This window comes from Maylandia zebra, linkage group LG3 (genome assembly GCF_041146795.1).
Source record: "Maylandia zebra isolate NMK-2024a linkage group LG3, Mzebra_GT3a, whole genome shotgun sequence".
Taxonomy (NCBI): Eukaryota; Metazoa; Chordata; class Actinopteri; order Cichliformes; family Cichlidae; genus Maylandia; species Maylandia zebra.
Window position 1 is genome coordinate 7,401,951 of NC_135169.1, and position 22,175 is coordinate 7,424,125.

The 22,175-nt window shown below is 44.2% G+C and overlaps 2 protein-coding genes across 2 annotated transcripts in view; both read right to left on the bottom strand.

The window, feature by feature from the left end:
* The window catches only part of LOC112429671 (methylglutaconyl-CoA hydratase, mitochondrial-like), a 208,533-nt gene that overhangs the window by 167,285 nt on the left and 19,073 nt on the right, over window positions 1-22,175 (bottom strand). The window lies entirely within an intron of this gene.
* On the bottom strand, window positions 5,724-13,746 carry LOC143414569 (butyrophilin-like protein 2). Its single transcript, XM_076879248.1, has 3 exons — window positions 13,211-13,746; window positions 6,197-6,520; window positions 5,724-6,104 (listed from the first exon to the last, which is right to left on the bottom strand). Exons 1-3 carry the CDS (start codon window positions 13,575-13,577, stop codon window positions 6,013-6,015), a joined length of 783 nt encoding a protein of 260 aa, XP_076735363.1. The 5' UTR covers window positions 13,578-13,746; the 3' UTR covers window positions 5,724-6,012.

The following is a 22,175-nucleotide window of genomic DNA, read 5'->3' on the forward strand; positions in this document are numbered from 1 at the left end:
CCCACACCCAGTTTCACACCTTGTCTCAGGCGATTAGAGGATCATCAGGGGGTCCTTTTGTCCCTCTGTGGGGGGAAACTCCCACTAGGTTTATATCTGGGACTCTCCACCATTTGACCTTAGAACTGAAGAAGCTTCTCGGATGAGAGGTGAAACGTCTTCAAGCAACTTAAAGAAGTCCAGACGCTTTTCTTTGCAAGCTCCTTTGACAAAGTAGAATAAGTGAGCTTTGGATGCTGCTCTGGGACTTTGTTTAAAGAGGTTCAGTGTGGACTTGAACTCACTGATCCTCCAAACATCAAATGAGTGAACATCAGGAACACATCTGCACTCTGGTTCCATTTATGTGAGAAAGAGTCTGAAGGTGTTTGTGCTCCTTCACAGCTCCGTCTCAGGAGCTTCATCCACCTCAAACAGCAGGAACAACACTCGGTGAGGACACCAGCCACAGACTGAACGACTATAGACCAGTTGCACTCACTCCAATCATTGTGAAGTTCTTTGAGAGAGTGGTGCTGGCCTACATCCAGAGCAACATCACAGACACTCTGGACCCCCTGCAGTATGCCTACCAGTCCAATAGGTCCACGTCAGACATCATCGCAGCTGCCCTTCACTATTCACTCTCCCACTCGGAAAACAAAGACAAAGAAAACAATACTGTCATCCCACACAAACTCACTCACAAGCTGGCGACACTCGGCCTGCACCCCACCCTATGTGACTGGCTACAGGACTTTTTGACTGGCAGGCCTCAGTCTGTCAGGATCGGCAACAGGACTTCAGCCAGCATTATTACAAACACTGGTGTCCAACAAGGTTGCATCCTCTACACCGTGTGCACCCACAACTGTTTCACCTCCAACAAAGACAACATCATTTTGAAGTTCGCAGACGACACTGCTGTGATTGGTCGCATCACTGGAGGAGACGAAGCGGCTTATAGGAGAGAGGAGGCCGGTCTGGTGTCATGGTGTTAGGACAACAACCTCACCCTCAACACTGACAAGACAAAGGAGACGATACTGGACATGAGGAAGAAGAGGAGGCCTCACCCACCGCTGTCTATCCAGGGCCTAGAAGTGGAGAGGGTGAGCAGCTTTAGGTACCTGGGCGTCTACATCGCTAAGGACCTCACCCTCGAGACGAAGGTTTAGAAGTGTGAAATCCAGAACATCCAGACTCACTAACTCCTTCTTCCCCACTGCTATCAGACTCTTGAACAGCTGACCCATTCTGAACAGTAATAATAATTTTTTTTGCACATCAGGTCAACTTACATATTAAGCCAGCATATTAAGCTACAGGTCTTTTGCACACATCTGTTTCAAATCTCCATATTTTGTCTCCTTTTCTGTCTTCAGCTATTTATTTGTACTATTTGTATTTATATGTTCTATTTCTAGTGTATATATTAATCGGCATCTGTGGGCGGACAGCAAAGAAAGAATTTCATTGCACAAAGAAGTGCCTTTTCTCTTGTGACACATAACAATAAACACTTTGAATCTTGAAGCACAGAGACATCTTTGTGCTCGATATCACAAACACTCTTTGCAGCATCTCTGCACCATCAACACAACAGCAGCACATGTAAAACATTCATATTACATTATATCAGCCAAGGTTGTGACCTACACCCGTTTTCTCTGACTCTCCACCATTTGACCCTAGAACTGCAGAAGCTTCTTGGATGAGAGGTGAAACGTCTTTAAGCGACTTAAGGAAGTCCAGGTGCTTTTTTCTTTCCATGCTCCTTAGACTTAAACAGATAGTGAGACTCCTTCTGCTTATCAGGGATAATCTCTAGGTGACCGCTAAGCAGAAAACAAGGTCTTTCTTTCGCTGTGTGTATATAAGATGCCAGGGCGGCGGCTGTTGGGCAGAGACCATCCTAGTGTTTGGCTGGGATATTTCTCTCCACATTGTTTTGTGTTTATTAAACCCACTTCAAATAATGCTCACGAAGGTTGTGTTGTAGGTTATTGTTAAAATTTCCATAAACAAAGCATTTAAATGGCATTTCAATTCAAAGCAGAGAAACAAAAATAATATTTCTGGCCAAAATCAGGCAGACTTAAAACTAGTCGGTGATCCCCACATGCTTCAAAGAGTCCATCATTGTTCCTGTCCCGAAGAAACCCCACCCTGCTTCTCTCAATGACTATCGCCCTGTAGCCCTCACCTCAGTAGTGATGAAGTGCTTTGAACGCCTGGTCAGAGACTTCATCATTTCTTCACTACCAGACACACTGGACCCACTACAGTTCGCTTACCGTCCAAATCGTTCCACAGACGATGCCATCTCTCATCTCCTCCACACATCACTCACTCACTTGGACACTAGAAGGGGGAATTATGTTAAAATGCTCTTCATAGACTACAGCTCTGCATTTAACACCATAATTCCCTCCACACTCACCACCAAGCTGGAGCATCTGGGACTCAGCTCATCTATGTGTCAGTGGATCTCCAACTTCCTAACTGGCAGACCACAGGCAGTAAGGATGGGCGGACATGTCTCAGCCTCCACCACTCTCAGCACTGGAGCCCCCCAGGGGTGTGTTCTGAGCCCCCTGCTGTACTCTCTGTACACATATGACTGTGTGGCCACTACCAGCTCCACCACCATCATCAAGTTTGCTGACGACACCGTCGTGGTGGGCCTGATCTCTGATAACAACGAGACGGCCTACCTGAAGGAGATTAGGAATCTGGAGAACTGGTGCCAGAGGAACAACCTCCTTCTAAACGTCAGTAAGACAAAGGAGCTGATAGTGGACTTCAGCACTAAGCAGGAGAGGAACTACCAGACCCCCGTCATCAACGAGTGCCCAGTGGAGAGAGTGGACAGCTTCAAATACCTCGGAGTTCACATCACGCAGGACCTGTCATGGTCCTGTCACATCAACACCGTGGTGAAAAAGGCCCGACAGCGTCTCTACCACCTCAGACGCTTGAGAGACTTCCAACTGCCCTCCAAGGTGCTCAGGAACTTTTACTCCTGCACCATAGAGAGCATCCTGACGGGAAACATCTTAACCTGGTTCGGGAACAGCACCATGCAGGACAGACGAGCTCTACAGAGGGTTGTGCGGTCAGCTGAGCGCACCATCCGCTCCGAGCTCCTTGACCTGCACTCAATCTACAGCAGGCAGTGCTGGACCAAGGCCAGGAAGATCGTGAAGGACCTCAGCAATCCCAACAACAGACTGTTCTCTCTGTTGAGGTCAGGAAAGCGATTCCGCTCCCTGAAGACCAACACAGAGAGACTGAGGAGGAGCTTCTTCCCGCAGGCGATACGGTCTCTCAATCACACCACCACACAGTACTGACCCACACATATGGTTCTTACACACACACTGGACTTTCTGGACTTTGTTTTCACTTCATCACTTAAATCACTGCTGCTGTTATTGTGTATATATTTATTTATACTTCTTGTGTATTTTGTTCATACATTCTTATATAGTTCTATATTGAGTATTGTGTATTTTGTTGTACAGTTATTTTATTTTCAATTTAATTTATATATTTTATCTTATTCTTTCCCAGTGTGTTGTACAGTTATTTCATTTTTAACCTTAATTTATATTTTATTCCTTCCTAGTTAAATTTACACTTTTTAATTTTTCATATTTATTTCCTATCTTATTCATAGCCTTTTCCTTTTTTGTTTTCTTTAGGTCACGAGCAGTTGTCCAAGCATTTCACTACATATCGTACTGTGTATGACTGTGTACGTGACAAATAAAAATTTGAATTTGAATTTAAAGTGCTATTTTAAGTGCTTTAAGTACATTTTAAAAATGATACTGCCTTTAAATAATAATGATTAAATTTGAACATAAATTGGAGCTTTTCTTCTTACAAAATAACACAGAAACATAAAAGGTTGTTTGACCAACTTCACCTTTAAGTGAGTAACCTTAGCCAACATTATTTTGTACATTAGGCTAAAACAGTGTGATCATTGAACATTTTAGTGCAAAAAATAACAAACCCATCGGACTCACAATACTTCATCTGAGATTATTGCAGCTCCTATGTGTGCATCAGCATAATCGGTATACCAGGACATCTAGCATTGTCAAAAGTTCCCTTTTGCTTGGAATGCAAAGTGTCATTAAATGCGTTTTCTTTTACGTGTTATATTTTTCAAATGAATTAATCATAATTACCGCTTTAAATTCCCACTCCTAATTATATTATATTATATTATATTATATTATATTATATTATATTATATTAGAAGCTGAATCACAGAAACAGAAATAGAGGACAGAGATGTAAATGGCCTGTATTTGTATAGCGCTTTTCTAGTCCCTAAGGACCCCAAAGTTGTAAGAAGTGAAAAGATGTTTGTGGAACTTGATTCCAGCTGTCGGTCGGACTTCTCCTTGTCCTGTTGGCTGTTCGGAGAGAATATTCCATTAGTGGCACGACTGACGAGGAGGACCTTTGCTTCATGTTTGCTGTGAACTCATCAGAACAGCAAGCTGATAACATCCATGAAACAATAATCAGAGGAAGGAGGAAAAAATACATTTTTCAAACAGTTATTGCCTTTCATGTGTTGTGAAAATTTATAACTGTTATTTGTCCACTGCCATTGTAGCTGCAGCTTCACTCACTGTGATCACCAGCTCCTCTATAAAGCTTGTTCAGGTCCAGGCTGTATCGATCCATGGATCAATAGTACTGACAGCAGTGTTGGTATTGGTTGAATATCAGCATGATATGAGTGTCTCTTATACACTGATTTGTTCTACATTAGTTGATCAGAAGGTTTTTTATTTTCATTCGTCATATTTTTACATAATCTTCAGCTTTACAGCAGGAATAGGTTCCTAATAAAGTGAACAATGAGCATGGACCGTGTAGTCCTCAAAATGTTGGAGCCAAAACTGCACCCTGAATTAACTTTGAGGGACACCAGGTGAGGAACCTGCAGCTTTACTGACACCCAGTGGACGCAGCAGGAAACTGCGGCAGCTCAGACAGTAATTCAAGTGTTTATGCAGTAATTCATTAAAAACTCTGATATTCAAATAAATGAAGGTCTTTTTCATGTCACTCGCTCAGCGTCTCTCTTCTTATCACCGCTGATCAGACACATTTATTCATTTGAAGATGCAGTTAGCAGCTGACACGCTGATGATGCTCAGCAGACCTGATCTTTGTATCTGGATTTGCTTGACAGGGACAGTGTTCATGTTCATGGACATCAGGATAATGAGCTAAACTGCTCATTTCCATGTGTAGTCCCTGGGCAGGTCACATGACTCTATCCAACATACAAAGACACACAGACACACAAGAAAAGCCAGAGAAACAAGATGAGCTGTTAGAGCCAATCTATAGAGAAATATTTTTGATACTGTTTCAGTTATTATGTTACATGTTTGATTTTGTATAATATGTTGTTAGAGAATAAATGCTGCGCGTTTAATTTGTGTCGGGTAAGAAAACATTACAGCGCATGTGTGGTAGCAGGTTAGAGTGAGCCAGGATGGCAATGGAAATGTGCGCCGTAGCAGCAAATACTTTTTGACCGTGACATCTTTTGTTTGTATGTACGAGTCAGACATAAATCTGAACAGCTCACATTAAGAAGTGGAAGAATTATTTTTTCAAAGCTTGGAACAGAAATTCGCAACTACATGAGCCTTCAAAGTGGAACATGTGGACTGTTCCTTTATTACTACCACTGAAGGCCACGCCCCTCTGGTCATGTGATCATGTGGTTTGTAGGACGCTCCTCTTCCTCAGAGGATCCACCTGTGCTTCCTCTCCTCTCTCCTCCACCTGTTACAGTGAGGGAACGTCCTCCATGATGGAGGAGCTGCTGGAAAGTGCTGAGAGTTTCCTCCAGAGTGAGACCTCTGTCACAGTTCAGAGGATCTACGGCAGCAGAGACCTTCATGGACACTAAAAGTCTCAAACACACAACAACAACATCACACTGACTCCACTCTGACATCACTGATCAATAATCAAAGAACACACAGATCAAACTGATTGATCAGCCATCAGAGGAGTCGGATCAATGGAGCTGCTTCTGTTCCTGATGTCCCCTGTTTGATCCTGGACCTGAACTCTCCCTGCAGAGGAGACACAAGACAGTCAGACACACACACACACACACACACACACACACACACACACACACACACACACACACACACAAACAAACCTTTGACTTTGAGCTGCACAGTTTTCTGTCTGATGATCCATATGCTCCTGATGACTTCACATCCATATTCTCCACTGTCTCCATCTGTGGGCTGTTTCAGGGTCAGACTGAGGTCTCCAGTTTTCAGCAGGTCTTCATTCACCTTCGTTCGGTCTCTGTAAACCTGGTGCTGTTCTTCAGGCTGGTCAGAGCCGTTCTTATACACGTGGACCTTCCTGTATGAACTGTACCACCACTTCACTGCAGCATCTTCAGGCAGGTTTTGTGTGGTGTTGAAGGGCAGCTGGACAGACTCCGCCCCCTCCTCCACCTCCACCTGACACACTGAGAGGACAACAAACACAACATGAGCTGTACAAAGTGTGATTGGTGTTCAGAGCAGCATCATGTGACTCTTGTTCTGCACTAAATGAAGCGATGGAGTGGCGCCTCCTTCAGGCAGAGAAACAGCTCATGGAGAGAAATAATTATTAGAGCAAAAACAAGAGTGGAGCTGCAAATAAGGCCGAGAGGAACGCTGCAGAAAACTGTTCATGTGTGAATTCATCACTTCATAGATTTCTTTGAGCACTAAAATCAGAGCTGCTTCTATTTCTAATATGACAGCTGTACATTAGAGCTGCAACACTTTAAATGTGAGCCATAAAAACATGATACTCTACAAGTGCATTCAGCTCTGACACTGTCACATCATGAAGGAGACGTGGAAATCACTTTGTTACACAAATCAAAGTCAAATCAGTTCTATTGATGGAATATTGTGTGATCAATAGACTGATCAGTTTCTAATCTGTCATCGATCAGCTGGAAATCCAGCATGTCAAAAAGACAGGCAGCAGATTAGGACCAAACACAAACACAGTGAGACTTTTTCTTCACAGCAGTTGCAGGTAAACTGCAGCAACAATGCGACTCAGACAGTTTCTCTGTAACTGCAGGGCTTCCTGCGCTGCTGTTAGTCAGACACGGATCAACAGGTTGTGGATAGAAAGCAGATTCCTTCAGCAGAGGATCCATATCACACGTGAAGCATGTCGTCGGGAAACAATCAGTGAAAATGGGACACTTTGAGCCTCAAACTCTGAACATGACCTGCTGCAGACCAGCTGATGTGTTCAGTTACCATGGTGAGGAATTTCACAATAAAGGAGGCGTGCGCTCTGTCTTTTCCCGGCCCGACGCTCTGGGACGTTTTAGACAAGTTTCCTGGCAGAATACGATCCCGTCCGGAGGCCGACACCATCCTTATCCACATGGGCACCAACCGGACTCCAAACAGCGCTCCCACTTCCTCAAACTGGACTTTGTGTGTCTTTGTGAGGCTGTGAAACAAGCCCACCGTAGTGTTTGTATCTGCGGCCCCACTCCCACCTGTGGCCGTGGGGCGTTTGGGCGGCTGCTCGGCCTCCACACCTGGCTCTCCTCTGTGTGTGACTCCCACAGCCTGGGCTTTAGAGACAACTTCAATGTTTTCTGGGACAGGAGGCATCTTTCTGCAGCAGATGGGCTCCACTTCAACCAATCAGGAGCCAGATCCTCTCTGCTAACATATCATATGGAGTCCAGCAGGAAACACTCCATCAAGTACCTGTCCACACCTGCCCACACCTGCTGACCGCTCCGTCACTGACTGACGTCCCCCAGGTCCTAGTCCCTATCACCTCAGTTCCACTCTAAACACTAATACATGTTCAGCTGGACTCGGAGCCTCTGGAGACATTTTGGATGTTCCAGTCATAATAAGTAACAGGACAGTTTGTGCAAGGTGGAGGAAATCTGCTGCATCATCCCATTGATGAAGCATTCAGCTCCACCCTACAGTTTCTCTGCTGCCTCCATCCACCTTGGTTCACTTTGCTCTTCTTAATGTTGGAGCTCTGAATAGTCAGGCTTTTATTCTGAAGGATTCTACAACTTCCCATCAGCTTGATTTGATGTTTTGAACAGAAACATGATGAAACCTGAATCTGCTTTCACCCCTCCCTGAAAGCCCAAATTCACTCTCAGTTTAGTTCAGCTGGAGCCGAGATGACACAGAGAGCCTTTGGTCCATGAGATCTATCTAGGAGACATCAGTAACATCAGCTTTGTGTCAGCCGTCCTGTAGAACGCTTCCATACAGCTGCTTCTGTCTCTGAGTATCTCTCAGCTTCAACTGGGACTCCACCCAGGTGTTGGTTGGTTGTTGGCACAGAGCTGCTGCAGTGACTCACAGCTGCTTTCATCCAGTTTAGATTCAATGGTGACTTTAAGCGTGTTTCATGTATGAAAGCCAATAAAGACAGAATGAGTGGTCAGAGGTGTCATAATGATATTCATGGTCAGATTTACTAACAGTTACAAAGCTGCTGTCTGAATTTACTAAAGAGCTGCAGGTCAGTCTGGGACTGAAACACGAGGAGCAAACTGGTGCCATGCTGCAGTCACAAACATGAGCTGATGGCTGATCTACCAGCAACGTGCTGCTTTATATACAAACATGCAGCCAATCATGACTCTGTCAGAGCAGCCAATCAGAGGAAAGCAGCAGATGAGGGCGTGTGAGGCAGAGAGTGATGGAGCCACCAGAATAATCCACAGTAAGCTCAGGTTTCACTGATGAGTTTCTCTGTGGAAACAGATGAATGAGAGGAGGCTGAAGGAGGATCAATATGTTTGTGATATCAGGGAGAACTCTGCTGATAGAAGCTGCTGGGACTGTGTGAGGTCCTGAGGACTGAGACTCAGGTGGAGCTCAGGATTTATCAGAGGAGAGCTGCATGATTACAAACTGAACTGTGAGGATCAGCTGACTGTACATGAACATGATTCAGCATCAGATCTGATCACTTACACACTCTGATAACATCTCCCCCTCTCTGTGCAAATACATCAACACTGCTAGAAGCAACAAGCACATCAGGATCAATCACATTTTGATTGCTTTTTGTGTTACATTGAGAACAATCTGCAGTAAAGTGTGCGTCACACACCTGATTTATTCCAACACTTTCCTTTGAAAGTGAAACAAACACATATGAAATAATCCAGCCACAGAAACTGTCCACAGCTTTCAGTCTCCACATTTGAAGCTCTGCAGGAAACCCTGACAGCAGCTTTTTAGCTCCAAAGCAGGTTTAGCTCTGGTGCAGAGTGTTGGTGACTCTGCCCGTGGACACAGTTATTTCTGCAGGTGACCTTGTTACAGGTGCATTTGGAGGAGACTCAAAGCTTTGTGGCAGGGAGTTTACTGCAGACTGCAGCATGTTTAATAGCAAGCATGATGTGAGCCTGATGTGGCTGATAGCTGCTTCTAGCAGTCTTCATGTATGTGGAATGAGAGGGGAGATGTTATCAGGACCAGTTGCTGATTGGACGTCTCAAAGCTGTGAGCGCAGCGCTGAAACTTTGTCCTGTAGCTCTTCACTCAGTCCTCACCCTGAGTGTTTAGAGCCCAGCCCCACATATTCCTGCTCCTCAGGAATTCTGGGATTTGGAGGAAACACAGCTAAACTGACCTGAAGCTAAGGGGGAGGAGCCACAATACAAGCTGCATCCAGCCAATGGGTGCACTGTTGAGCCATGGATGTGCAGAGGGTCACATGTTTAGTCCCATTTGTAGAAATGTGTCCATAATGAAGACAAATGCAGTCACACAGCTCTGCAACAGCACAAATCACTTTGATGGAGTTTGTTTGTGCTGCTCTCAGATCTGTACAACACTGACATGTGTGTCAACATGCTGCAGACTCACAAAGATGTGCCGTGTTAGCTTCATGTGTCCATCTGACACTATATTATAGTGACTTGAAGAAATCCCTGCAGCATCAATGCAGAACAAACAGAGGCCACGTGTGGCACAGTTCCTGTAACGGGATGAATCCGTGGATGTGTCGGGATCTGACGCTGAATCATGTTGCTGTTCTTTTCCACATGGTGCAGGTCAGCTGTTCCACACAGATGTCAGCTTTCTAGAAGAGTTAGTCTGGAATAAAGCAGCTCTCCTCTGGACCAATCCTGCCTCCAGCTGAGCCGTCACACACACACAGTCCCAGCAGTTTGTAGCACAGCAGTGATGCTTCTATCAGAAACATGCTGCTTCTCCTTCATCCTCCTCTCATTGATCTGAATCAGCTGTTTTCACAGAGAAACGCTGCACAAATCCTTCACTCCACTATTTCTGTCAGCAGAGGACTCGCTCTATCATGGCTGCTGCTCCTTTTTCACTCATTTGTGCTTTGAATCCAATCTGTTTCTCATCATCACCATGAACAGGCTGCTCATCAATCAGCACATTAGCTGTAGATCAGCTGCACACTGATGAAGATGCTCAGACAGACGGGCTGGGCACACAGAGGACTTTATGATCTGTTCTTCAATTCAGTCCAACATGGATCATTTCTGCTCACAGTCCAATCATCTCTGGAAACTTGTGCTTCCATGGCACAGCTGGGCTACTTCAACAAATAGCGCTACACCTCTGGTTGTCAGCTTCACCATCGCTCTCCCCGTGGCTACAGTACAAGTGAGCTGACACATCCATCAGTGGAGGCTGTGGGCCAGTAAGGAGCAGCAGCTGCCTGCAACATGGGCTTTACATTGAAAACAGCCACAAGTCTGGGCCTAACCACGCCTTTGGACTTCTTCTTCATTCCAATGAGATTTACATTTCAGGGAGTTCCCCTGGAAAAAGAGCCATTTTGAAAGCTGTTTGCTGACTTCATCAATAATCTGCTTCAGTCATCCAGATGAGAATCCTGAGAATGGAGCAGCCCTGATAGCAGCTCATAGGATCACAGTGTTTTTCATTCAGCTGATTGATTTCACAGGTTAGGAGGTGAACAATCTAACTGTGCTCCTCCTTCCACCTTTGGACCACTCATTTAGTGACAGCCAGGATGTGACAATCAGCTGTGACACAGGAAAACATGAGGTGGGAAACTCTGGAGAAGATCTGCTTTTCTCTACAGGGAGGCTCGCACATCTAATCTGCTCACCATCACTCAACTCACTTCAACAACATGCTGACTCAGTCATTTCTGCACGTTTCCTCATGTTACAGCCCTGACTTCAGTTCAGCTGAGGAGGAGATGAGGGAGGAGAGAGCAGTGGTGGAGGAGGCAGATAAGGAAGAAGAGGAGGAGAAGATCCAAAGAGGAGGCAGGGGGAGAGGCTCAGGAAGAGTTAGATCAGAGACTTTGAGCCATCATGGACTCCCACTCCTTCCATCCAGCCCTGTGTGGATCAGCAGCTCCAAAATGTCTGCTCACTCATGTTCTTCCTGTCTGTGCTCTTCTTTCATTTCACTCATTATATATGAGCTGCTCCTAAATCACACTGGATATGGATTTTCTGTCCATCCACACTAATTCTCTTCATCCTCACCTGATTGTTTGGATGCTCTTTGACAGCACATTGAAAATCCTCACAGTGACTTCTATTGCCACACTGACTGGACACATACAAAGTTGAAGGCTTCATGTGTTTGGCACAAATAATACTTTGGTAGGTCTGAGTTGTGTTTTGAACCATCTCTCAGGACCAAAGTCTTTTTGCTTCCTTCAAAAAGAGCTGAAGGCTTTTTACCTCACAGTTTGTCCTTTGATATTATTGGATGATGGACTGTGGGAAACACAAATGTGCACTTCTTAATGGCTCATATGTGCTGTGAAAGAGCTCTTTGTGATCTTGAAGCTTTTCAATAGTTTTTCTTTGGCTGTTTGTAAAGTTTTCTGTGTGAACTCTCAGGAATCTGGAGCAGTCTAATAGAAGTCTACTGGGGTACAGAGGGAGGAGCTTCTGTCAGACTCTTTCTGATGAGGAACTGAAGCCGCTCTCATGGTCTCATCAAATCATCAGACTCTGCTGAGAACAACAGTCATGTGACCTCTCAGAACAAACAGCCTGTTAGTTTCCTGCTGCCTCCATCACTCACTTTCATTCACTCTCAATCACACCAACATGTTAAAGCAGCGCTATAGCTCACCTGGCTGAGCAGGTGGGCTGAAGGCGGGGCTTACTACAGGTGCCTGTGTGTCCCTCACTCTCTCCCCACTTTCCTGTCTACTCTCTGCACCTATATAATAAAGGCAAACATGCCTCCAATAGAAACCTTTGCAAACACAAAGTCCCACAGCAGCCCCGTGTTCTCCGGCTAAAATGAGAGTTTTTGTCAGTGGAGTCTGGTGGCTTTAACCACACAAACATTACAGCTGCGCTCAAATATCACAAAGAGCTGTGACAGCAGAGAAACACATGACCATCCTCCAAATATCATCTAGAAATAGAAATGTGTCCACTGTGGGACGTGTGAGGCTGACATTAATATGTCTTAAAGTGGGAGATGAAGAAATGACTCCAGGGCCCAAATCATGGAGACAAACATCAATCCACACTTCACTTTGTTTCCTGTCTCTAAAGTGGGAATATTTCAGTGTGATGAACAAACGGCCTCCAACAAATGAAGCTGATTTCCTTTTCCTGTCTTTTCTCCAGCGGCCTCAGCTTCTTCCTCTTTCCCCTGTCTTCTTCTGCAGACGCTCCTCTGTAGCTTCAAGCTGTTTCTCTTTACAAGGAGAGCTACAAACCTTTGCATCCAGCCACAAACACCCCATGGGCTCCTCTGGATCATCACACTCAGCATTTTCACAATAAAAGCCTCGTATTTATGGCTGCTCCACCCTGACATGTGACAACATCCAAATGACTGGATCAAAGTGTTTGAATGATCTCAGCAGCTTTAAAACTATTGATATTTATACATTTACACTGATTTGGACTAAACTAACAAAACTATTGATTTGATCCAAACTCACATCATGCCAGAGGCTTTTATTTTGAAGGTAGGATCATTTTAATGCTCTTCTTAGTTCATTTAAACACACAGTTGCTCCGCCTGACATTTTTGGCTTTTAGATCAAAACATCAAAGAATTTATTTTATTTGAATGAACTGAAAATAGATTCAAACTAAAAGCTTTTAGAGAATAAACTCCTACATGACCTCTGACCTTTGCCCTGTATCTACAGCACTGACCTCTGACTTTCAGCTCCACCTTTCTCTTCAGCAGGATGTTTCCCTCCCTGCTGTAGACGGTGCAGGTGTAGGTCCTGTTGTCCCAGTCTGTGGGGTGTTTCAGGGTCAGACTGAGGTCTCCAGTTTTCAGCAGGTCTTCATTCATCTTCGTTCGGTCTCTGTAAAACTGGTGCTGTTCTTCAGGCTGGTCAGAGCCGTTCTCATACACATGGACCTTCCCATATATATTCTTCCACTCCACTTTAGCGTCTTCAGGCAGGTGAAGTGTGGTGTTGAAGGGCAGCTGGACAGACTCCACCCCTGAATCCACCTCCACCTGGGGGACTGAGAGGACAACAAAGCACAACATGAGCTTGGATGGAGACATTTGTGTTGACTCTAACAGGCTGAATGCTGCTGCTTCACTGGGAGCTCACTGTTAGATAGAAAGTGGTCAGTGTGAAGAGGAGACGCAGCAGAAAGATGAAGACTGACAGGAAGAAAGCAGTGAACAGACTGTTGGAGCTGCTGTTAGTGGGACAGGACTTTATTCAGTCTCTGAGGACCAGATTTGACTTGATGAAGCAGAGAAACACAGTCTGAGTGTTTCTGTCACACTCACTTCATCACACAGCTCAGTTTGACAACATGTGGAAGAATTTGATAGAAGCTTCCTTTAGTAAAAGCACCAAGAAAACACCATGAAAACACCTCACTACACACAAAACTGCAGTACTGGCAAATTGTACATAAAGTATGAAAAGTCAAAGTACTTATTGTGCAGAAAAATGTTCCCATCAGTGTCTGTGGATCAATATTACTGCTGCACATGTTTAAGGCTGAGCTCATTTCAAATCCTTTCTATTGTGTTGAATCTGCAGTAATGCATCATATTCTATAAAATCATATGTTTGTAGTGGCTGTCCTGTGAGGACCACGTCTCTCTAAACAAACAGCTGTTAATGAGCTCACAAACACAGGCCTACAGCTGGATTTGAAAAAGTCCATTCAATAGAAAATCAACAGTCACAGCTGGATTCAAAGGCTTGAGCTCTGTGTGACATGGTTACCTGTCAGCATCTACAGGGGGATTCAAATATGAAGGAAACATGAAGGTGGTGCATTAGAAAAACTGCTGCTTTCAAGCAGAGCAACAAACTGTTTGAACTGATCCAACTTTATTAACACAGACAAAGATTTGTGCATCAGCTGCTGTAACATTTGTAATGAGCATTAATATTAATAAGTGTGAGTGAACAGAGCTGCTGCAGCAGTGAAACTCTCACTGACTGATGTCACGTGAGGCCTTGTTGGCTATTTTATAGCAAAGCACGCTAAGAAAGGAAATCCAGCCACACTGTAGCCGACTGTCTGCATTGTAATCAGGCTGCAATGTAGGGACGTGTCTACAAAGAAGCTCCAGCTGAAAGGATTACAGCAGGTTAGTGTGATGACAGATAGAGGTGGAAATGTACTGACATGGAAAGAGTGTGTTGAGAAGCTGGAAGAGTGACGTGTGAGCAGCAGCTTCATGACAAGAACAAGCACTTCAGATGTACAGAGAAGGTCAGGAGGAGCTGCACTGTTTCTGTGTGCATGCAAACAATGGTTGGTGCAGTACATGTATGAGGACAGAGAGACAGTGGGAAGGTTTGCAGCAGCAGGGAAAGATGGGTTCCTGCTGGGGCTGGGATTACATCAGAAATCCACTCTGAGCCCTTCTTGTTAGCAGTGCTGATGGACAGGCTGGCAGATGAGCTCAGGCAGGAGTCTCAGCAGCTCTGTTTGCTGAGGACATTGTGATCTGTAGTGAGAGCAGGAAGCAGGTGGGTGGAAGAGAGCCTGGACAGGTGGAGGTATGCTCTGAAGAGAAGAGTGTGTGTGAAGAAGCTGGAGACACGACAGTGAAGATGAAGGAGTGGAGGTGGTGATGGTGGATCAGTTTAAATACATGAAGTCCTCCATACAAAGCAGCAAAGTCCCAAAGAGGTGAAGTGACAGTATAGCAGGATGGAGTGGGTGCACACATGTATCAGCTGTGATCTGTGACAGGAGGACAGCAGCTACAGTCAACATGAAGCTTTACAGCCTAGTGAGGCTGTGATGATGGAGACATGACACAACGACAGGAGGCGACCTGGAGGTGGCAGAGTAGAAGATTTGAACAAGTGAGCAGAATAGAAAGGATGGAAATGAGTGGGTGACAGGGACAGCTCAGGCTGAGGAGTCTACAGGACAAAGACAGAGAGGAAGGCTGAGACTGATGAACAGCAAACGTGCAGAAGAGGGACGCTGGATATATCCATGCACCATGTTGGACCTGGAACTACCAAACATCAAGTGTTTGTATGGAAAACCTGACGCAGCCCAGGAAACGTGTCCATCCATAATATTTGTGTCATTAGTCTTTCTATAGTCACCTGAACACAACACAAATAACACACAAACCAACAATCAGCAGGGTTTGTGTTGTTTTACGTTCAGTAACCATGAAGCACGACTGCAAACATTTAGTATCACAAGTAGCAGCTAAAGCATCAAATAAATGTTCCACCTGCTGTGTTTACACACAAATGTTGTGTTTATTTTTACGTGTGTGTGATCTTGACTTTAGCCTCATCATTGTTTTCCACAAATATACTGCACAGCATCATTTCCTGCTTCTGGTTTTCACACTAAATCTCTCAGCTTGAAAATAATTGGTTGTTATTGGTAGAAGTTATCAAATGAATGAAAATGATGAACAGACTTAATAACAGGACTTCAAGAAGCTCAAACCTGGAACCTTTGGTTTGTTACTGGATTAAATGAAGACATTACCTGACCTGACATCTGATCCTCTGTTTTAGTAAACCCATCTTTGCTCTACTCAGCAGTTTAGTTCTTTTATTGTTTGAATCAAAGCCTCAGGTGTGATGATGTCACTTCCTGTCAGCAGAGGAAGCAGTTGTTGTTGACGGTCGCTTTGCAGCCACAAACTCTGCACAAGCAAGAATAAAGAGCGTAGAAGACTTCAAATCCTTCCTGTCTCAGTGTTTTTATCAGCTGATGCTCTAAAATGTTCAGAGCTGAAGCTCCGCCCACGTGGTTGCTTAGTTACACATACACAAGTACATGATTGGACCTTAAATACAATCAGACATGACAGCACAGCTCTAACACAGCACTGTTTTTAAGCTGTTTCAAATATGACAAATAATACTGACAGATTGAGTCCACAGATGTGTTTGATGTGTTTAATCAGTCACAGCACCAGTGTCCCTCACAGCTGTGGATGTGTTCAGCTTCTCCTGCTGGGCTCAGTTTATATACAAACATGTGTTTGTTCTAAATGTTACAATACTTTCAGTTTGCTTTTATTAAGTTTACAGTTTAAAAAGTGAACTTTAGCCTTAATGAGCTGAAGCTGCAACACTGAATGAAACCAAACATGTCTGATGTTATTTTCCTGTTGTTGAATATTAAATCACTTTATTACTGAATGACTGTTTCTGTCTGATGACATCACAGTCCACACTTCCTGTTACACATCTGAGTCACTTTAGTATTTTCCACTCAGATGATGTCATTTTAATGAAAGCGCTCTTCGTCCTATCTGACCACAGTCCCAGTCTGAACCATATACTATCCACACAGCTGCTTACTGGTTCATATTATGTGGAGCACTAAAAGCAGCCTTTGTGTCGAGCTACTGGGAATCTACGAAACCATTAAAGAGGACAAAATGATTGTGTCTGTAGTCGCAGCATCACGGTTCTTCTGATGTGCTGGGATTTGACCACAGCCTCCTCCAGGGTTCACTGACAATGGTCCAAAGAAGAGAAGCTGTCCAGTGAGCAGCAGCTCTGTGTGAAAACACCTGGTTGGTGTGGATGTTTCTAGCAGGAGAAGCAAATCTGACATCATCTCAAAGCAGTTCTTCAAACATGAAAATCACTTCACTGGATTCAAATCCACCAAGTCTGGATCCAATAGAGCAGCTGTGGCTGTGGTGGAAGTGGATATTTGCATCATGATGTGGAGATGACACGTGTGCAGTAACTGTGTAACACTATCATGTTACCATGGTGAAAATGTGTCCTTGTTAAAACTGTACTACAAAGAATGAAGCAGCTCTGAAGGAAAAAGGGCTCCAGCCCATTACTAACAAGGTGGACCTAATGAAGTGGCCAGGAAGTGTGGCAGTAATGGCTTGTTTGTAAAAGCCAAAAATCAAACACATGATTTTAGCTCTGTACGTTCCACTTTTTGGGTCTCAGATGATAAAGAAGCAGATTTATTTACATCTATAACTGCTTATTCAGCTCCTGGTGGTGGGAGGTGGATTCAGGCCGACGTTCATCAAACCTAAATGAATTATTGGTCCTAACAGTAAGAGGCCACATGTATTAATGAGTGCTGGAAACCTCCATGTGTGTCTGCACAGGTGGAGATCACTGCAGAAGCTGAAAGCTTTGGTGCTTTTCTACTAGTTGGGACGACTCTGTGAAAATCTGCTGACAGTCTGAGCAAGTTTTTGGACTCTTGCTCACAAAGTAAAAGACATTTTACAAAGTGAACAGAAAAGAAACTTGTTCTGAGTGTGAGTGTTGTTGTGGATGCTGATGGATTGTTTCATGTTCTTCTGTTTCAAGTTGAATGAACAGCTCGTCTCCATGTTTATAAGCTCACATGATGCCTGTGCAAAGTCTCTGTTAGCTGCAGAGCTCTGAAACTTCACACAGCTTTGGATGATAACATGGAGAAAGGATGTGGAGATGTTCACACTTCTGCCAGAAATCATCTTCTAGTTATTGTGACTCAGACATGACTGATTATAGATGAACCACACAGGGCTCAGTTTTAGGCCCCTTCTGTCTCTATTTGCTCCCACTTGGTTTCATACTTCATCTGTTATGTGGATGACAGTCAGAGTTATGTCCCTATTAAAAACAATGACACATACTCTGTTAGACTGTTGCTCGAGAGTCTTGATGACAAAGGTCTGGACGACTCTCACATAGACAGCAGTGATGGTTTTGGCAGCAGCCTCTGTGGATCTGGGTTTCTTGGTCCAGCATATCAAACCAACTATCACAAACCTCGAGGTTAAAGTGGAGACTGATGTGAAGCTTTGCAGTCAGATCAGGTCTGTCGTTACATCGTTTATTCTAATTAACTCAGCCGGTCAAACTTAAGCGATTCTTTCAGGCAGCACTTTGAGACAGTAGTCCACACTGTGGTCACTCTGCTGGATCACTGTGACGCTCTTTACGTGGGGTTAGTGGTTGCTCCATCACTCGTCTCCAGATGGTGTAAGAGGCTGCTGTGTGTCTTTGTGCTGCTGCAGATGTCAGTAAACGTGGCCCTAAATGCTCCTTCTTTAAAAAGTTCATACTTTGTAATGAAAGGAGATTTTTCAGCGGCTCCTCCTGTTAACATGACCTGCATAAAACCGCAGGGTTAGAACAGGCTGTGGTGAAGTAAGATGTTCTGTAGTCCATTGTCTGCACATTGTAGTTTTAACACAGCGTCACATCGTTAAGGAGAGACGAGAGTAACGTTGTTCCAGTTCTCACAACAGGACTCTTCTCTTTTCCTCAGCAACTCTCCTACCCACTGTTCCTTGAGCTCACTAAATCTTTCATCGAGATCAAAGAAAGTAGGATGGAGCAGACATGGAAAGCTTTTAATGAAGTGTGTGGGTTTGAACTGCTTTACTCAGAGCTGGATTTTTAGATACTATTTTTATATTTTGTTGTTCACATTTTCTTTAATGTTTTTGCCCCCAGAGCTCTGATTTTCTTAAAAGGTTTACTCTATGACTTTCTTCACCTGTTCAGAAAGGTTTTTGTCCTTTCACATTTGGACCGTCCACACAAATATTTCTACACTACAACATGTTACCTTTCAAACTAAATCTCGTACATGCACCTTGATGATTCAGTAACTCTATTATGACTTTTTCCATTTGGGTAAGTGTGACAGAAAATACAAACAAAAACCTGTATCTACAGCACTGACCTCTGACCTTTGACCTGTATCTACAGCACTGACCTCTGACCTTTGACCTGTATCTACAGCACTGACCTCTGACCTTTGACCTGTATCTACAGCACTGACCTCTGACCTTTGACCTGTATCTACAGCACTGACCTCTCAGTTTCAGCTGCACTTGTTTCTTCAGCAGGATGTTTCCCTCCCTGCTGTAGACGGTGCATCTCTCAGGATGGACCAAACTGTAACTTGTGCCGATTTCTGGGATGTTTTTCTGTTCTCACAGCTTAAGTATGGCTCGTTTCACCTGCATGGAGAGCTTCTTCAACGCATGTTGTCAAAATCTTCCAAATACAAGCACCACACCTCAAATCAACTCCAGGCCTTTATCTGGTTAATTGAGCATAATTGACATAATGAAAAAGAATAGCCCACACCTTCACATGAAACAGCCTTTGAGTCAACTGTCCAATTACTTTTGGTCCGTTTAAAAAAAAAAGGGGGGGTGTGGCACATGTGAAGGAGCTGAAACTCCTAAACCCTTCATCCAATTTGAATTTGGATGCTCTGTAATGAAAGCTGAGAGTCTACAAAGTAGCTTTTTTTCCTCTTCTTCTTTGACCTTTTGGTGTTGGTTAATGTACCGTGTGTGCACTGTGCTGTGCTGTGGGCCAACATGTGACCTACATTTTACAGTGGGGCCCACAGGGAACTGTAGACTGTCGATCGTGTGAGTCTCTGAGGCGGCCCACTAGCTGGGTAACTCAGCAGAATAACCTGAATGATCTTTTCAGGTCAGAAAACAAAAAAAGTTTGAAGGAACCTTTTAGCTTCCTCAAAAGCTGCTGAGAGAAGTTCTTGCTAATTTGGTTGGAAAACAGCAACAGAACAAAACAGCAGTATCTACAGCACTGACCTCTGACCTTTGACCTGTATCTACAGCACTGACCTCTGACTTTCAGCCTCACTTCTTTCTTCATCAGGATCTTCTTCTTCTTGTTGTAGATGGTGCAGGTGTAGGTGGAGTTGTCTCCATCTGTGGGGTATTTCAGGGTCAGACTGAGGTCTCCAGTTTTCAGCAGGTTTTGCTTCATTGCTGTTCGGCCTCTGTAATCCTGGTGCTGTTCTTCAGGCCAGTCAGAGCCGTTCTCATACACGTGGACCTTCCTGTTTTTCATGTCCTTCCACTCCACTTTAGCATCTTTAGGCAGGTGAACTTTGGTGAAGGGCAGCTGGACAGACTCCACCCCTGAATCCACCTCCACCTGACGGACTGAGAGACAGAGAGGAGAGTTTGTGTAGGAGGAGAATGTAAAAAAAAACTTTGTGGTGCCCCCACCCACCACCATCAATGTCACTGGACGACATCATGAAAAGGACCACGAGGAGTACATGTACTTGAGTACATGTTTAATCTATTCATACTTTAATAACTTTAATGCAGAGGTGGCACAGATGGTAGAGCAGGTCACCTACTAACTGGAAGGTTGGTGGTTTGATCCCAGTCTGCTCCAGTATGCATACCTACTATCCTTGGGCACGGTACTAACCCAATGTTGTTCTGCGATGCATCCAGTATAAATGTGTGTGGATGGTTAGTTAAGAAAAGCGCGATATAAGAACCAGTCCATTTAGCATTTCTACTCTACCCTACTTTATACCAGTATTTTAAAATTATATAAGTACAGTGGAACCCCGACTTACGAATACCTCATTTAACGAAAAATTCAAGTTACAAAGGCACTGAACGAAAATATTTCTGCCTGTGTTACGGCAAAATGCCCGAGTAACGAAATCCGCTGTCTCTGATTGGCTGAGCCTACAATGCCCACAATGCCTTCCGAATCATGTGACAACCCCTTGGCTTTCGTACTTGCGCTTCGCTGTTCCACTTGAACGACGTATTGTTGTTGCAGTTAGCAATTAGCCTATAGCCTATCATTCACTCAAAAGGCGCGATGGGTGCTTCGACTTACGAAAGACCCTCGGGAACGAATTAATTTCGTAAGTCGGGGTTCCACTGTATTTAAAATTCTTAACAGCTGTAATTATCCAACCACATAATGCATATGACTGCAAAAAGTACCATTCTACACTATGACTGTATTTAGTGTCGGCACTCAGTATAAATCTATTGTAATTGAAGAACTTGTGCACTATTGAGCAGGTTCAGTTTGTACATTTTAAGTTGGGCTGAGTTCTTAAAAAATGTTGGAAGTTTCTACCAATGCTTCTTCAGTTTAAAAATGTAAATATCTTTTTTAAGCTGATGAACGTTTCCACTTAGTTGTTAATCACTGACCTCTGACCTGTAGCACCACTTCCTTCTTCATCAGGATCTTTCTCTCCCTGCTGTAGACGGTGCAGGTGTAGATGCCTCCTTCTCCATCTGTGGGCTGTTTCAGGGTCAGACTGAGGTCTCCAGTTTTCAGCAGGTCTTCATTCATCTTCGTTCGGTCTCTGTAATCATGGTGCTGTTCTTCAGGCTGGTCAGAGCCGTTCTTATACACGTGGACCTTTTTATAACCACCGTCCTTCCACTCCACTTTAGCGTCTTCAGGCAGGTGAAGTGTGGTTTTGCAGGGCAGCTGGACAGACTCCACCCCTGAATCCACCTCCACGGGGGGGACTGAGAGGACAACAAAGCACAACATGAGCTGTACGGACAGCAGCAGCAGCAGAGTTAAAAATGTTACAAATTGAAATGGAACAATTTTCTCTCCTTAATTGTATAAAGTGACATAAAGAGGAAGCCATACATCGACTCTATGCAGAAAAACTGAACCCAAGCTCATCTCAAGTGGACCAAATGACTGTTAAACCATGTGTGTGGTCAGATGAGTCCACGTTTAAGCCTGGTTCTCTGATTGAAAGAAACATCCAGATTGTTATAAACGCCCAGGAGCTTTGATGGTATGTATGTATATCCATGGGTGGGCTGCATCATCATCAAGTGATTACAAACTGTCATTAAAAGCAAAGGTGATCTAACACAATGGTAAATATGCCT

What these genes read in the sequence shown, in the direction of transcription:
- LOC143414569 (XM_076879248.1), bottom strand. Translation starts at nt 13,577, where the DNA reads ATGTCTCCATCCAAGCTCATGTTGTGCTTTGTTGTCCTCTCAGTCCCC. An exon ending in GGTGGAGCTGAAAGTCAGAG is followed by an intron (nt 6,521 to 13,210) that starts GTCAGTGCTGTA and finishes TTGTCCTCTCAG; the next exon opens with TGTGTCAGGTGGAGGTGGAG. An exon ending in TGTGCAGCTCAAAGTCAAAG is followed by an intron (nt 6,105 to 6,196) that starts GTTTGTTTGTGT and finishes TCTCCTCTGCAG; the next exon opens with GGAGAGTTCAGGTCCAGGAT.